Source organism: Fundulus heteroclitus, chromosome 1 (genome assembly GCF_011125445.2).
Source record: "Fundulus heteroclitus isolate FHET01 chromosome 1, MU-UCD_Fhet_4.1, whole genome shotgun sequence".
Taxonomy (NCBI): Eukaryota; Metazoa; Chordata; class Actinopteri; order Cyprinodontiformes; family Fundulidae; genus Fundulus; species Fundulus heteroclitus.
Genome location: NC_046361.1, coordinates 34,638,247 through 34,655,741, shown reverse-complemented (window position 1 = coordinate 34,655,741; position 17,495 = coordinate 34,638,247). Strand labels below are relative to the sequence as shown.

The 17,495-nt window shown below is 39.7% G+C and overlaps 1 protein-coding gene across 1 annotated transcript; it reads right to left on the bottom strand.

The window, feature by feature from the left end:
* Positions 1 to 7,246: 7,246 nt before the first annotated feature.
* Positions 7,247 to 15,885, bottom strand: LOC105935171 (PHD and RING finger domain-containing protein 1). Its single transcript, XM_021323127.2, has 7 exons — positions 15,289 to 15,885; positions 12,449 to 12,532; positions 11,703 to 11,833; positions 10,565 to 10,656; positions 10,022 to 10,227; positions 7,405 to 7,492; positions 7,247 to 7,330 (listed from the first exon to the last, which is right to left on the bottom strand). Exons 1-7 carry the CDS (start codon positions 15,454 to 15,456, stop codon positions 7,296 to 7,298), a joined length of 804 nt encoding a protein of 267 aa, XP_021178802.2. The 5' UTR covers positions 15,457 to 15,885; the 3' UTR covers positions 7,247 to 7,295.
* Positions 15,886 to 17,495: the final 1,610 nt, after the last annotated feature.

Below are 17,495 nucleotides of genomic sequence, written 5' to 3'. Positions count from 1 at the left end.
TGTGGGAGGAAGAGAACCCACGCATGCACAGTTAGAACATGCAAACTCCAGGCAGAAAGACCCAGGTTAAGTGTAGGACTTGAACCCTTTCTGCATGGTAATAGTAGTAATAATAGTAATATCATCTTTATTGTCATTGAAACATACATTACAATGAAATTTCTTCTCTGCTTTTAACCCATCACCCTTGGGGAGCAGTGGACTGCCATGTGCGGCGCCCGGGGAGCAATCCGGGGTTAAAGGTCTTGCTCAGGGACCCAGAGTGCAGGCTGTGGGGATCGAACCGGGTACTTGCATCCTTCTCTGAGTGCAAGCACACTGCTCTAACCACTAGGCCAACACTCCCCCTTTTTTTTCCTTTTTCTTTTTTTAATAGTAATATAATGGCAACAGTGCTACCTACTGAGTCACCGTGCAGCCGGCAATAAATAACAATAATAATCTTTATTCATCAATGCAACTTTTGGACATTCCAATTAAATGTGTCCTCCGCATTTAACCCATCTGCACAGGAAGCAGTGGTTCTGCCACTGTGTCCATATTTAGACCACATCATCTTTATTGTCATTGAAACATACATTACAACGAAATTTGTTCTCTGCATTTAATCCATCACCCTTGGGGAGCAGTGGGCTGCCATATGCGGCGCCCGGGGAGCAATCTGGGGTTAAGTGTCTTGCTCAGGGACCCAGAGTGCAGGCACTGGGGATCAAACCGGGTACTTGCATCCTGAGTGCAAGCATGCTGCTCTAACCACTAGGCCAACACTCCCCCTTTTTTTTCTTTTTCTCTTTTTAATAGTAATATAATGGCAACAGTGCTACCTACTGAGTCACCTTGCAGCCTGCAATAAATAACAATAACAATCTTTATTTATCAATGCAACTTTTGGACATTCCAATTAAACGTGTCCTCTGCATTTAACCCATCCACACAGGAAGCAGTGGTTCTGCCACTGTGTCCATATTTAGACCACATCATCTTTATTGTCATTGAAACATACATTACAACGAAATTTGTTCTCTGCTTTTAACCCGTCATCCTTGGGGAGCAGTGGGCTGCCACTGTGCGGCACCCGGGAAACGTTCTGGGGTCTTGCTCAGGGACCCAGAGTGCAGGTGCTGGGGATCGAACCGGGTACTTGCATCCTTCTCTGAGTGCAAGCGCGCTGCTCTAACCACTAGGCCAACACTCCCCATACACCGAGTTGCAGCTCGGTAGGCAATTTGGGGTTAAGTGCTTTGCCCAGGGGCACCTCAACATGTGGCAAGGGGAAGCTGGAATCAAACCCACAACCTTCTGATTGCCAGACTCAACCCATCAAGCCACAGTCGCCCACAGTGTGGTCCCCCCATGGAGCATTTTGGTGCTAAGGGTCTTGCTCAGGGACCCAGAGTAGGGGCCTGTGGGATTCAAACCAGGGACTTGCAGCCTGCCCAGGATGCAAGCTCTAACCACTCAGCCTGCACTCCCACTCACTACATGTGGAAATAAGCACCAAGCCCATGAATAATGAAGGAAGCCCCCTTTAAAGGCAGCAGACTTAATTAACCACTAAACAAGCGTGACAACCCAGTCTAATGTCTTGATATTACTTATTTAAATAAGATTTATTCAGCATTCTGGGTCACACCCTGAAGACAGTTGACACATGACCTTCTCTGAGTCTGACACTGAGATTGCCCAAAGCTGTTTGAACTCAGTGTGTAAGATCGCTGCTGACTTATTTAACAGTCCTGCCAATGTGCGTTAGCGAGAGAAGCTCCTTTTTAAGACCACACCGTCACGTTTCGATGTGAATGCCATTTTTTATTAAGCTCAGCCACAAACTATAACCAAGGACCTTATAGCTGCAAAACAACTGGGCAGGAACCACACTACCGGAAGGATTTTTATTCTTTTTACATTTGCTAAACATAATCTATGAAGAGTTTTTATTCAGAAGTGAACCTGCTGTATGATTTTGACATACAGTATCTACCTGGCAACACTGTTTAAAGGCAGGGCAAGAATATTTTTTAGCACAGTTTAGACGATTAAAAATGCTTTACATGTTGAAAACATGAAATTACATTATGGTGACTTCATATATGAAGTAAATTATACTATGGACTGAAATTAATTATGTTTCAGTTAATGATTTAAATATAAAAGTCAAAGACGTTTCAACCTTGATTCAAAGGAAAAAACTGAACGCTGCTTCTCAGTGTTCGGTTCTGATTCTGTGGAGGCGGTGTAGACCAGAACCAGAAGACCCGGGTGGTCCTGAAGGTTGAGGCAATGACAACAAATCTTTAATGTATTTTGGTGCTACGCCGTTCAGTGATTTATAAACTATCCGAAGTGGTTTATAGTCAATTCTCTGAGATACAGGGAGCCGGTATAAGGACTTCAGAACCGGGTCGATGTGTTCTTCTCTCTTAGTTTTTGGTGAGGAGGCGGGCAGCAGCGTTCTGGATCGGCTGGAGCTGTCTGATCGACTTTTTAGGCAAGCCTGTGAAAAAAAAACTTGCAGTAATCAATTCGACTAAAGATAAACGCATGGGTAAGTTTTCTAAGAACAGAACGTAGCCTGTCATAAGTTATAGATGTTCGTTTCCCAGAAAACGCTTAAAACGTTTGTTCCTTTAAGACAGGGGTGTCCAAACTTTTTGCCATGGGGGCCAATAATGTCACGTAGAAAGTTCTCAGGGGCCACAAAATCAAACAATTTTTTTTATCAAAATGGCAAAAATCTCTTTTTTTTATTATTTTTACCTGCTTGACAATAAACTAAACGCACAAAATACTTTAATGAAACAAGCAATCTAGTCTGATATGTGTAGAAAAGGAATCTCTAAATAATTTTATATTGGAAACATATTGCAGGTTTGCCCAGTAAACATTGTCCAAAACTGTTTGGGTTGATCGTCTTTGTCTGTTTATGTTTTTTTTTGTGTGTGTGTCTCTTTTCAGAAAAAAAGAACGGGATTAATTTGAGCTCACTCTTGCTTTATTTTACAGAGTAAAAATAAATGGATACACCCAAGCCTGCCTTTGGTTAAAACATTTGTGGTCTTGTTTATTTATTATATAATAAATAACAAAAATAATAAATATTTATTATTAACTTGAAAGCAAAAATATAGCTGATAAAACATAAAAAAATGCTGTTGCACCTTTATATTTTCCCTTTTAAGATTTTAATGTGTGTCTTTTTTTTAAAGTCCTTGTATCAGTGAAAATTGCCCAACTTTTTAAAAATGTTATTGCCTCAACCATCTGAGCTGGCAAAACCAAATTTAGGCCATTGTTGAACTGTGATTGAGGGCCGCCCAAAAGCATTCAGAGGGCCACAAATGGCCCACGGGTCGCATTTTGGACACCCCCGCTTTAAGATCTATTGTGTGCATTCATCGCCTTTGACATCCTCCCTTTTGTCTGAGCAGCAGTACCTCGTTAAAGAAAGTGTCGTTCAACATTCATAAGCCTCAACTTGAATCAGACTCACTTTCTTAACACGACCCACATCGAGGCGAGTACTTGATGAGAAGATCATTTCAAGGAACCAGAACAAATATCCGAGGGGGACACAAGGCTCTGCCATGCTAATGTTCTCACTCAGACATGCTTACAAACTCGTCTGCTGTCGAGTTAAGAGTATCCAGGAGGGTTCGGCTGGATTTCTGTCTCGTTACATAGAAGCTGAATGTGGTTTAACTGAAAAGGAAGACTAGCTCCAGGAAAGAGCAGGATTACGTATGCAGAGCATTGATGCAGCCTGAATCAATTTGCGTTTGGGGATTTTCAAACATTATAAAACAACAGGATTGGTTTTTTTGTTTTGTTTTGTTTTTTTTTTGTTCAGTAAATTGCAAAAATAGCAGTCTTTAAAACTCCAGTTTAAGTTTGTAGCATAAAGCTGCGTTTATAAAATGCTGACTAGTGGTCTGCAACCTGCAGCTCTGGAGCTGCAACAGATTCATCATAAATTTAGCTAAAAATGATTAAGAACTAGCAAACGTTTTTGAAATATTGATATAACAGATGCGGGGTTAAGCAGTTCTTCAGTGAGTATGACTCTAAAAGTACCGGTAATATATATTTTTTTTATCCATTTTGCTTGACATTGACATTATGTCAGACACTAATGTGCCTTTTTATATAATTTTCCACAAATATCAACATCCAAGAAATTGTGTGCACTCTCTTTTTGCATAAAGAAAAGTTTTCCAGTATTTTAAAAGCTAAAAATAGAAATGAAAAGGTGGTTTTCTTTGAATGACAACTTTTCTATATACAGTTATCAAACTTCATAAGTTGTCATCAAATATAATATACATCACAATTCAAACAATTATTTATTCGTTAAATTAAATAACATGAAAATAGAAAAAGAGCCCATTTCATGAAAACGGAGTAGAAAGTAATAAGACTGTAACATTTCAGATGACAGGATGTTACAAAGACTCCTACTCTCTCACATTTTATCACCTTCATCTCATTTGTTTCATCAGTTCTGCTCAGCAGACCAGAGAAGGAGTACAGCTGCTGTTTTTTTCATCGAATGCTGTTTTGAGGGAAAGCGAGGAAGCGAGAGCTGCAGGGTTGTTGTGTTCCCATCTCCTCAAACACAACACACACACACACACACACACACACACACACACACACACACACACACACACACACACACACAGGCCAACCATGTGAACCTAGACACGTCAGAGCTCTAATGACTTCACCACATTAACGTCACAGGGTTAAAATAAAATGTGATTTTTCTGGAATCCCCTTTTCTTTTTTTTTAACCTAACGAGTCCTATTTCCTTGTTAAAGCCGTATGATATTCAGTTGGATTGTTTCATCACATGATGCCCTGAGGATTTCAAAGGTCAGATTTCATATCAAAGGAGACGTGACCGTGTCTCGGCCGTATTACTGGAGGACACAGGCTGGCGCTGCAAGGCGATGAGACCAAGTGAAATCCCGGTGGTTGGAGTCTGATGACTCTCCACAAACTTAGGGTTCTGGTGCCTGTGCTCCACAGTGGCTTTCCTGCACCTCAATACACGGGTGAGAAATAAAACCTTCACTCTTCATTCAGTGCCTTGCACCATAACTGAGACACAGATGAACTCTTACAGACTAAAAAGTGGCTTCTGAGGGTGCTTCGTTAACTAAAACTTTAAATGGGGGCATCAGATTGATCGTTTTCTGACATTTATTTTGAATAAATTATGAAAACCATGATTCATTTTCGTCCCACTTCTCAATTCTGCATTTCTACGTGTTGGTCTTTCACACAAATTCCTAATAAAATACATTAAAGTTTGTGTTTGTAACGTGAAGAATTGGTGAATTGGAGTAGGGGGTCAATAAAAAGTTCAATAGAATAACAATTTTCCTTCCTTATGCATTCTAGTCATGTTGGTTAATACTACAGTCGTTACATCCTCCCAACCAATCACAACGCAGAGCTAGGAACCAAGCTCCGCCCCCTCCAAAGATTTCAGAGAGCACGCCTTATTTTTTTATTTTTAAAAAACTTGTAGTTTTGGTAAAAAGTTGGTCGAATAAAGTTAGTTTGAATTCAGTGTTTGTGTTCTGTACCTAAAAATAGGTCATCAAGCTACAGCATAAAATTACCAGGGCTGCACTTAAAGTATATGTTTTCAATTTGTAGATAGTTATTGATATCGATCAATATGATTTCTATTTTATCGAAACGCTTTTTTAATATCGTCCAGCCCAAATAAATAAATAAATAAAATAAGTTTATATATAAGCTTTCGGAATGATGGTAGCACCCCTGCTACAAACTGCATAATATGTTTGTCTTTAGAACAAATATCTAAGAGCTTGAGACATTTCTTGGGGATCTCCAAGGGGAACAAGCTGGACTTCGCAGCGTAAAGAAATACTTTGATTTATTTTGCATTTAGGACCAATAAGCCACCTAATATCATCTGTTCAATCATTTGTAATCAAGATAAAAACATGCTCTTCTGTTGGCATGTGTAATTTTTGCTTTTATTCCAATCATTTTGACACTTTTTACAGACTTCCTCACAAGTTTAAGACACGAAACTGGTATTTGACACAACGTGAGCTCTGAATTAAGGGCAGCACCGTCTGCTTTCTCACTACCGTAAATACTGATAATCCAACTTTTACAGAAGGGTCCAGTTTGTCTACAACACAAATGGGATTGTCTCAGTCAGTCTAAATATCTCTGCGCCTAAAGACATGAGCGTGAATCTTTCTCCAGTGATGAGGGCAAAGCATGAGATTCAGCTGTAGAAATAGAACATTGGTCCGTGAATGCAACACTTAAATACGATCGACTCAAATGTTGCTAAAGATCCATTTGTACAGGACTGACATAAAGGAGCATATTGTATCTTAAACTGCTCCTAATAATCAATTAGGTGGGATTTATTATTTTTGGGGAGGGATTCAATAAGTGTAGCATCTTCTGACTTCTTTTCAAGCATCTGCATACATTATGTTGTGTGGACAGATTTATGTTACTTTTTTTAAACTTGACTGTGCAGCGATATTTTACTTTATTAACTTTTATTTTGTTCTAGGCACACAACATGCTTGTTTTAGGGTGACGCCAAAAAACACAAATAAAAATCTACAGAAAAATAAATAATTCGAGGTTCTCTGTTGTGTTTTCTAAGCATTTCTAAAACATAATCCTTTCAAAAAGGACGTGAATTAGTATCCTCCACCTATTCCGTTCCCTTAAAGCTTAATGGTAATTAACTTCATGAGTTTAAAGCTTAAACTCATACTCTGTTGCTAATTCAGCCAGTTTATCTACAAATGAATTGTTGCCATCCCTCAGTCCACTTCTCTTTTTGAGTCTTAATAGTCACAGGCCATAAAGCTTTTTTTTTTTTTTTTTTTTTATGAATATTAAGGCTGGACATGGAAGGATTCTTCTTAGTTCAGAAAAGGTTTTACAATTATGTAAAACTGGTTTTTAATAAATATTTGGGTATATCTTAGAGTAAAAACTGGCACTAAATGAAGTGTAAATTGAAAACTATACCAGCATAAGTCCTAAAGATTTTATTATTACAATAAAACTAGGAATCACTTTTTTTTTTAAAGTAAAAAATAAAAATACCAAAAAATTTAGGAAATTATTGAAACAACTGCAAAACAAAAGAGGTCCAATGGTGTTCTGACACGATGCTGCCATCTTGTGGTCACTCCTGGTAGTACCAGGCGGTGGCTAAAAGTTGTTTTTTTATTTTCCAGGCATCTAATGTTCAGAAAAACCTCCTCAGCTCCTTGGTTCTTCAAGCTACGTGCTTTCTTCTTTTTCTTTTCTTCTCTGTGAAGCAAACATAACGTGTTTTAAATCTCTCCACAGCTGGAAGTTAGTTAAAATTGTGGCTGATTACTCACTGTCTGAAGAACCTTTGACACCAGGGACATCAGATCCTTCAGCCGTTACTGCTGGCCTGGATGCACGTATCAGGCATTTAGGAACATGCTGAAGAAAAGAAAAATCCAGTTTTACTACAAATACCAATTTTTCTAATAGTAATTGCTACATTATTGTGAACGACACTTGAACTTCCACCATCTCCATCGTTTTAAGCAATCCGCCTATTAACAGTTTTCTAAAAGAGCACCGTTAACCTCTGTGCCATGCAAATGACCCATGAGAAATTGGCAATTAATGAAATTTGTATTTCTTTCTTAAAGTTTCTAGCTCACAATTTTGCTTTGCAAACTCAGTGAGCGATCAGGTTCAATAATCGGGATTCCAAAACATTTTCCTCCTTAGTCGAGCAGCCATTTTACCAATATTTTAGCAATAACAGAGAATTGTGACTTATGAAGGTATTTATACCGGGTGAACATTTTTCATTTGGTCTCATTGCAACTGCTTAATGAGGGGGAAAACAAATGAATGTGAAAGATAAATAAAAATAAAATAAATGATGTAAAAACAAAAAAACAGCATGCACTACGTTGTGTATCACATATAATCCCCCTCCCTATAAAAAAAAAAAGTTTTTGGTTGTAAAGTGACAAAATGTGAAAAAGGTTAAAGACGTACGAACACTTTTCTAAGATACTGTAAGTAGATGGGAGACTCAGGGGGGCTGCAGCGCAAAAACAAGAAAAAACTTTTCCACATTTACCACAAGCATGGGTAAGAGCATGACAAGTGCAGCGTGACAGGAAGTGTGGGCAAACACCAGGCTGCTGCTCTTCGTCTCAGATATGCTTCACATAATGTGCAGGAGACGGCAGGGCTTCCTCTCTGTGTCTGAACGTTTAGACTCCACTTGCTCGGAGACATTTAATGAAGCTAAATGCACAACCGCTGCAACTTATGAACAAAGCTGTAAAAAACATAAGGTGATGCTTGTGTGCGTTTAGATTGCTTTCTCTTGGACACTTTGCTGTCGTGACCGTTGAACAAAGAGGCAGACTCGCAGATTAAGTTCAGTGTGGAACTGAATCTGAGACACCTGTTGAACTTCGACGGCAAGTTTAAAAAAAAAAATTAATCACGACATTTCTATCAACGATGAAAAAATAAAAAACCCCGAAAGAACACCTTTACTTTAAGAGCTGAATCCTATGATCATGCCTCAGAGAATCAACGTTTCCTCCTTCGGCTGCTTTTTTCTTTGTGTGTGTTCAGGGCCTGCGTAAAAAGCCATGACAGAGCGATGGCAGAGAAGAGCGTGGACTGGTGGAGGAATAACATCCTCAGCTCCAATGTGAGGAAAAAAAAACAAAAAACACCTGGGTGGCATCTGTTAACTTTCTCCCATCAGGGAGGCGACTCCACAGCGTTAGGCCCAAAGCTACAAGGCTGGAGGACAAAAAGACTCACGAAGGATACGCTTCAGCTCTGATGCTGCCCCCCTCACCACTACAGACATAAATGGGTTTTATTTCAGCTTTTGTATTGTAAATATGTGCCATTTATTTTTTACATTTATAACCGCCCTGTCATGTTAGTACATGCATACTGCTTACCTGCTGTCGCCCCTGTTCTCTAATAAGCTTTAGTCGTGCTGTGGGCCACGAGGCACAGAAACGGCAATAAAGACTTTGAACCTTTCTTATAAGATGGCAATATTTTGCACCGTCTAATAAATTTTTTTTTTCTTATTTCGTGAAAATGGACACTATTTTCCGGAAGCGCATTGCAAACTAACCTGACCCTAGCCAGATGTATTTCGCTCCGCCTAGCTTCACTCACATCCATCTGGAACAGATCCATAGGAATGGCGTTTCAGAAGGCTGGGCTTTATCAAAAATCCTTGCATATGATTGGATAAGCCACTTGTCTGTCATCTTTATCAACGTGCTATTTCAACCACTCACACCGAAGCCAACCCGTGACGCTGATGAGAGCGACGCAGGAAAAAACAAAACTTGCCAAATCCGGTCGGGAGAGGAGCGAAAACATGGTTTCCACCAACAAAAGCCTTCTGAGGCGTTCTCTGATGTTCTTTTAATGAAACAATATTAGGTAGATTGGACAACACGGAAGAAATAGCAGCATCAATGTTAACGCTTGCTTCATCAATGCGAGCGGCCATTGTTTTCTGAATCAAAACAGTCTCACGGTCGTTTCTCCACTACGTCACATCTATGAAACTCCAGCCCTGCGTTCTGATTGGCTGGACAATAAAATTGGTTGAAGAAATCACTCTCTGTGGGAGAGGTCCCAGATGGTTGTGAGTGAAGCTAGGCGGAGCTAGGAGGAACGAAATTCATCTGGCTCGTCAGGTTAATTGCAAACCCCACGTGACAAAAAAATAAAAAATAGACACCGCTGTGTCATTATTGCAAGATTAGGGTCTGGCATTGGTGCGAATCAGGTACCAAACGGAGGCGTGACGTCTCTCCAGAGAAATAAACAACACACTCCCTGGTTAAGGGGCCATGTCGCATGAACGAGGGCCGTGATTCCACACGCCGTTGCATATCTCACCTTTTTTTGTTTTGTTTTTTTTACACAAAAAAAGGCAACACTGCACTGTAAACCCACCCAGAAGGTCTGTGGACGCGGGTATGGAGCGGCGCTTCCTCCTCTGCTCTGGATCCTCGCGCTCCGCCGTCTTTCTGGGAAGCTGCTGGGACGATTCACGGTCGAGGGCCGGAGGCGGCCGCTTGTAGACGGAGTTTGGTCCACGTCGGCGAGGAGGTCTGTGACTTCTCCATCGCTTATGTCTTCCTCCTCTGCCAAAGAGCTGTCTGAACAGAGACATTTTACCACAGCAGTTGTTTTTGGGGTCTGTGTACGTTGAAAAACTGCTGCCTTCAACATAACAGAACTTTTGAAATCCACCAAAATGCTACTGAAGGGACCTGCTGCCCTGATCTCAGATAAGCTGAAGACGATGGATGGATAAACGCTCAGACGTCACACAGCTCGGGCCCCAGCTGAACCACCAAACCTACAACTATCAAGCAGCCTAATAGCTTTACTTAGACTAAAAACGTAATACGAGTACCTAACAGCATCAACAGTAAGTAGTTAAAAACATTTTACTCATGTATGTGGGCATCATCTCACTGATCAGATAGATACCTGCGTTCTGAGGAGTGACCTCGCAGTCAGGACACACCCAGTCTCCTTCAGGGACAGAGTTTAGAGGTGGAGACAAGCAGCCCAGGTGGTACCTGTGTTGTCGTGGCAAAGAAGCAGTTTATTCAACCGATCAACTATAATAATATAGCTCTTTACAACACATGAGGTGACCAAAGTGCTGTGTATAAAATCAAACATTATAGAAACAATTAAAAAGCATTGAGACTTTACAACTGACTGTAAACACTTTATGAGCTCTGGTCGTGGCATGGCTCCACCAACAGAACCACACCAGGGTGTATGTCTCTCACTCTGCTGAGTTCTCCTACTGCTCTCCAATTTGCATTGTTTGTTTTTATTTCAGCTTTTAACGTTTTGTTCTCTCTCTTTTTTTCTTCATAGTAGGTACACCTGGTCTGGCGTTCTGTTAGCTGTGACATCATCAGGGGAGGCAGATCATCCACTATTACCATCTAACGTAGAAAGTACTCCTGGATCAATGTGAGCTTCTGTGCTTTCTGTGTCTCTGCTCTGTCTTCTCTAACCTCCAGTAGGTCGAGGCTGATGAGCGTTCACACTGAGCCTGGTTCTGGTTCTGCTGGAGGTTCTCCTCCCTGTTAAAGGGGAGTTTTTCTCTCCACTGTCGCTTCATGCATGGTCAGTATGACGGATTGCTGCAAAGCCATCAACGATGAAGACGACTGTCCACTGTGGACAGTGGACAGACAGTATTTAATTATTTATAAAGCGTTTACAGATTAATTTATAACACATCTATAAACCATGTATAAGCCTCTATAAGGGGAGCCTTTTTGTGAATTGGTACATGTATTTAGAAACACAGGGAGATACATCTGGCTATCATCTGCGTAGCAGTGGAAGGCAACGTGTGGCTGACTAGAAAAGATACCAGTGGCAGCATGAAAAGTGAGAATAACAATGGACCCATGATGGAGCCTTGGGGCGCTCCACAAAAAAGAGCAGACAGTGGAGATAAATCAGTGATCATTACAGCAAAACGTCTATTTGATTGAAACATTTCAGCGCAGTAGCCCGAATCCCAAACAAACTGATTAAGGCATGCAAACACAAAGACACACAAAAAAAAAAACTGTATATAATGGATGTAAAGCCTCACCCAGAGTCACATTGTCTGCAAACCAGCAGTCGGTCCCTGCGGCCGCTCCGCCCACATTCCTCACAGATCACAACGCTTCTCCAGTCCACTTCAGGCTCATCCTGCTCCGTTCTGCGGGGCGTCACTTTGATCTGCAGGCAAACAGCCGACCAAAAGTGTCTTAATTAAGAATAAATAAATAAAAACAGAACAAGTCCAACTGATATTTAAAAAGGTAATAACTTAAACCCAACCCGAAATACATACACTGAATATGAAATATGCAGAAACCATAAATCTAATTTTGTAATACGACAATGAAATTTCCATTTGTGTATTTATTCAAAAGTGTCACAGTCCTCTGTTGCAGCAGGTCGATAACTAATTTATTCAGCCTTACCCATGAGACATTTATTAACAAGATGATTGGTGTTGAGTTCAACTGCGTTCTGGTAAACCGACTGGATGTTAGCGTCTGTCTGACGGGCCATAATGACAGTTTTCATCGCTAAATACTGAGATAATCATACATGAATTTGATCCATAAATCAATGGAGTTTGAATTAACACTTTGGACATTTACCGGTGTTGAATTATTGAGACATTATAGTTATTGTACATGTTTTTGGGTATTGTTTTTACATAATTTCTTTATTATGATTTAATTCAAATATACTTTATTTACAAATACTTATTTCTGAAAAGTGCTTTTTTGTTAGCCCTTTCGGCACTTGTGAATCTATGAAAGAAACCCTTTATCAACACACCTTCTTCTGAATGTCCCCTCCAGGACACCGTCTCTGATGGATATAAGCAAAACTGATCCGATCCACAGGGCAGGTGTTGGCTGTCTTAAACATAAAACACACAAACAAAGAAAAAAAAAAAAGAATTATTTTACACCATCTACAGCACCTCCACTTACATGTGATAGTGGTATGTTTACTTTTCAAAGAATGTGACCCACAAAGACATCAAATGTGAAACTAGTCCATGTTTGGCCATGGACTAGTGGGACATTTGATGAGATTTGTTGACCGATGAATTGGGGACTTCTTGGTCCATAGTTTTAATGACCTTTAAGTCACGTTAATACTTTTTGCCCTCTGACAAAGTGGTCGCTCATGCTGGAAATTTGACAGATTGTCACCAAATTGCACCTGAAGTGTTGGAAGATGTTCTTGTAGCGAGATGGACAACACTTTTGGCAAACAATTGAAGAGATGACTCAGTCTGATATTTCTATTTCGCTTTTTAATATACCTAAAATGTCTTTGAGGATAACAAAGTGGGAGTTAAATTCCTCGTCCGTGCGCACAAACTTGCCGATTAAAGTCTGATTGCGACGAGGTTCCGGCAGAATTCGCTGCAAGCACAACCGTTTCCTCTCCAGATTAATCATTTTTCAGAGCTCAATGGATATTCAGAGCATTACGGTACACTGTGTCAGTACCTGATAGGACCCCTGAGCTGTCTACCAGACTGCCTGACTGTTAGTCTAAAGTAGAAGTGCATTCATGTAGACAGCCAGCGCCCAGAGTACGCGCTAACAACAATAAACCAAGTAAGTTTATTTAATATAAAAGTTACATTTATTTTGGCCTTATGTTTGAAACAGGGCAGTGTTGTCCAACTAATCTGTCCTCCCAGCAGAGACGGATAGCTCTCCCTCTCAGGAGAGAGCTGTGTTCGTGAAGGAGCGAACTGATATTACACACTTGAGATGAGTATTTAATGTGCCTTATAATCCGGTGCGCCTTATAGCCTGAAAAATATGGTACTTCCTGCTGAATTTTTTTTTTTTCTAAAGCTTCTTAAAGGCATACTATGCAACATTTTTCAGTTAATTAATGTGTTCCATACCGTGTTGGATGATTAAATGAGTCATTTCAGGTCGAACAAAGGTTTTCTCGGCCGCCCTGGTGGTCTGTGGGGGAAATACCGCACTTGCAATTGCAAGAGCCCTCGGCTCGCACCCACAGGCTCAGAAGTCTGGTGCAAGACCGCGAGAGTCGGTCTTGCTTTACGGCGAGAACTCCATGTGTTTTTGCCCTGCCATTCACTATATGCACACGCGAAAGCAACAAAGAACCGCGTGTTAACCTCAAATAAACATGTAAGCATATTGAGTTTTTTTTAATTATTATTATTGTTATTATTATTAATTATTATTATTATTATTACTATTATTATTATTATTATTAATTTTTATTTTTTTTTTTATATTGGCAAGGCGGTAGCGTGAGTTTGGTGAGGCGGCCAAGATAGCGCTGCGGGAAACCCTGATGTTCATACTTTCACTGTGTTAGTCATTGTTTGTACTGCCGTTTTTTCCACTTTTCGTTGCGTTCGCCTGTCTGCTAAGCTCAAAACAACCGCGCCTGGCTTGACGGAGAAGCCAGAACAGCTGAGCATCTTTATGACAGTGCACTTTTACTTTCGCCCTCTGGGGGGAGCCTCGCTGGAAAAATCAACCCCGGTTGCATAGTATACCTTTAATATTGTTTTGCAACAAAAAAAAATAATTTAGTCTGAAATGTTGACGGAAGCCTACAACCACCAATATTATCAATTATAATAGAAATATAAGCTAGTTGGTCGGGTCGAGAGCAGGGGTTCCCAAACTTTTCAGCCTATGGACCCCCAAAAACAACGATCCCAGAGGTGGGATTTTTTCTTTATTGGGGGGAATTTTTTATAAGAACTCCTACAAAAACAGTGCAGCGCTCCTCCTGCTTAAACACAAGGACTCTTGAGCATTTTGTAAAGTGATATATTGTAGGGCTGGACGATAATTCAATAGCAATATATATCGTTAGCCGTATATCGATGATAGAAAAAAAGGGTCAATAAAAAGTTCAGTAGAATAACAGTTTTCCTCCTTTTTGCATTTTGCCATGTAGGTTAATATTACAGCCATTCAACTACGAAAAACAAGTCAAGTTGCTTTGTTTTTTTACTTTTCTTCCCTTTTTTTTGGGGGGGGGGGGGGGAATTACAGCCATTACATCCTCCCAACCAATCAAACGCAGACTCAGGAACCAAGCTCCGCCCCCTTCAAAGAGTTCAGAGAGCACGTTTTCTTTTTTCTTTCTTTAAAAACTTGCAGTTAGGGTAAAAAGTTGGTGGGATAAAGGGTTGAGTTTTAATTCAGAGTTTGTGTGTTCTGTATCGAAAAATTGTTCACTAAGCAACAGCATAAAATGGCCACGGTTGCACTTTTGAATTTGTTGATAATGATTTCTATTTTATCAATATGCTTTTTTTTTTTTATACCGCCCAGCCCAAATACATTGATTTTATAAATACATATTAAAGAAATCTTTTCAGCACATCGGTATCAAGTCATCTCGTGACCCCCAAGAGACGTCTCGTGACCCTTAGTGGGTTTGCGAACCCCACTTTGGAAACCCCTGGTTGGTAAAAGCTTGATTAAAAAAACTTCCACAATGCCTGCAAACTAAAACAAACAAAGTGAAAACTGAATGTTTTGTAAAACCAAACAGAGACCCAAGAGTATGTAGTGAATGACAGCTGGGCAGAACCAGAACAGCACAGGCTGCTCATCAAAACACAATCACAATGAAGATGATTCTCATCACATTACCTGAGACCACTGGCAGATGCATTCAAAACAAAAGAAGTGTGGACATTTATCCAAAGATCCCACTGTTTGCTTCTCAAGGGGACTCAGGCAGATGTAGCATTTATCCGAATCCGACATGGCGTCGACAGTTTCTCCATCAGCTGTGTTTAAAGCGACGGTTTTATCCATTATGTGGTTATTTCAAAGGAAATAACTGGCACAAAGTTTGTAAATCCCCACACAAAAAATAAAAAATAAAAAAATAAATCTGATTTTGCCAACGGTTAAATCTTCTTCTGTAAATGTTCGATAATTAAATCCAAACGTTAAAAAGTTGTTTTGGGTTTTCGGACCAACACAGCTGTGTTGATGCTAAAGCTGGGGGGTAAACTTAAGGGACTTTAGGGTAAACTAGCAGCAGTTAGCTAAAGTTGTTTGGGTAAAGCGACAAAAATATCAGATGTTTAAAGGTTTTAGCTCGATGTTGTAAAAGAAACTTATATCCAGCTGACGGGTTTGCTACTACCGAATAACTGGCAAAATGTAACCAATACGAAAAGGAGAGGATTTAAATAACTAGCTTCTGCCGCTACACAAGTACACACTTCCGGTTTCAATGTTGATTCGTTCTTTCAAAGTAAAAGCACTTACAAAATAAAATACCGTAAAAATAATACTAAAACACAAACAAATACAGGATATTTTAATCACATAAAACAAAAGGAAGTATTTTATTTGAATCAAGGAACTTGCTGTAGCTACTAAGATTTTGTTTTACACTCCCCATAAGGACGCATCCAAACTACAAACAGACAGGATAAATTACACAAAACGGGTGAGAGACTGTTAAGCAAACCCAACAATTGTATTTTATAAATGCAAAACAAAGAGGAATAGAGAATACACAATAATATAAAAAAATAACAAAGGAGAGTAAATAAACAGAAAGAAACTTGAAGACATCCCATCCCAGACCCCTCACTGCTACACCTTACATCCCCAACATAAGAGAGTAATGGTTTCCAGATTTGTTCAAAATCCACTTGCCAATAATGGCATATCTTATTTTCTCAGTGTGAAGGGATGTGAGCCACATCTTTAAATGTATTTGTCCTTCTAAAGCTGCAGGATAAATGTTTTTTGTGATGATCAACCGGCATGATATAAGACATCTCTGTGCGTGCAGTAGGCCCTGTGTTGTTTGGGAAAACCCAAAGATATAATTAATGTTGGACCCAAGTCAATTTTAACTTTTAAAACATAAAACAAATATACAAAAATGTCACATCATAAAGCGTCTGACAGAGCCCAAAATTATGTAGTTTGGACTATGTAGCAGCCAGAGTCTGTAACCCAAATCAAATTTCCTTTGGGACAATAAAGTTAATCTAATCTAAAACTGCTGTACGAAGTCGTGTATTTTTCACAAAGAGTGAAGCAAACACAAAAACATAAACAAATGCATCCTTAAGCTTTCTTTATGAAAGAAACGTAAAAGTACACAAACTTTGTGAGACTAAAAGGAAAAGGATGAATCCTTTAAAATGTTTTTAGGGTAAAAACTTGGTAGAACCACATTTTGCAGCTTCAGTTGCAGGTCTTAGGAGGGGGATGTCTCTCCCAGCTTTCAACATCTAGAGACTGAATCCTTTGCCCGTTCTTCAGTTGAACACAGGTTTGGACAGTGACTAGGCCACACATGAACATACTTTGTTTAAAACTTTTCCACGGTAGAACTGGCTGTAGCTGTGTTTAACGTCAGCATCAAGCTGAAGCTTGCTGATGCTGCAGAGTGTTAGTTTTCTTGTCTCTGGGCCGCCCGTCACAGAGCAGCCGTATACATGATGATTCCTACAGGCCAGTTTAAACTCTTGTTCAAAGGTTTGGAAATGAAATCCATGGTTTGTAAATGTTTTTAAATAGTATCATGAAATTGCTATTGAAATTGTCTGTAATGTACTGAGTTGTTGTGATCTGTGCTGTTGTCTTGGCTCCCTTGAAAAAGAGATTAGTAATCTCATTGGGACTTTCCCAGTTAAATAGTGGTTAAACAAAATAAAATAAATGATGATCTTAAATCACACATGAACTATCTAGTTGATTTCTAAAGACAGTTGGTTCCCCAGGGAAGTCTCAGTAACAGGGCTGAATACAACTGATTACAGAACCTGGACTTTAATTAACTATTTGTATAGTTCTCCTTTTACACACAATTATATGTCACTTTG

Excerpts from the sequence above, each read along its gene's own strand:
- LOC105935171 (XM_021323127.2), bottom strand. The coding sequence starts at position 15,456 with ATGGATAAAACCGTCGCTTTAAACACAGCTGATGGAGAAACTGTCGAC. Across the intron at positions 12,533-15,288 it reads GCATCTGCCAGTGGTCTCAG|ACAGCCAACACCTGCCCTGT; the intron begins GTAATGTGATGA and ends TTTATGTTTAAG. Across the intron at positions 7,493-10,021 it reads CGCGTCCACAGACCTTCTGG|CATGTTCCTAAATGCCTGAT; the intron begins GTGGGTTTACAG and ends TCTTTTCTTCAG.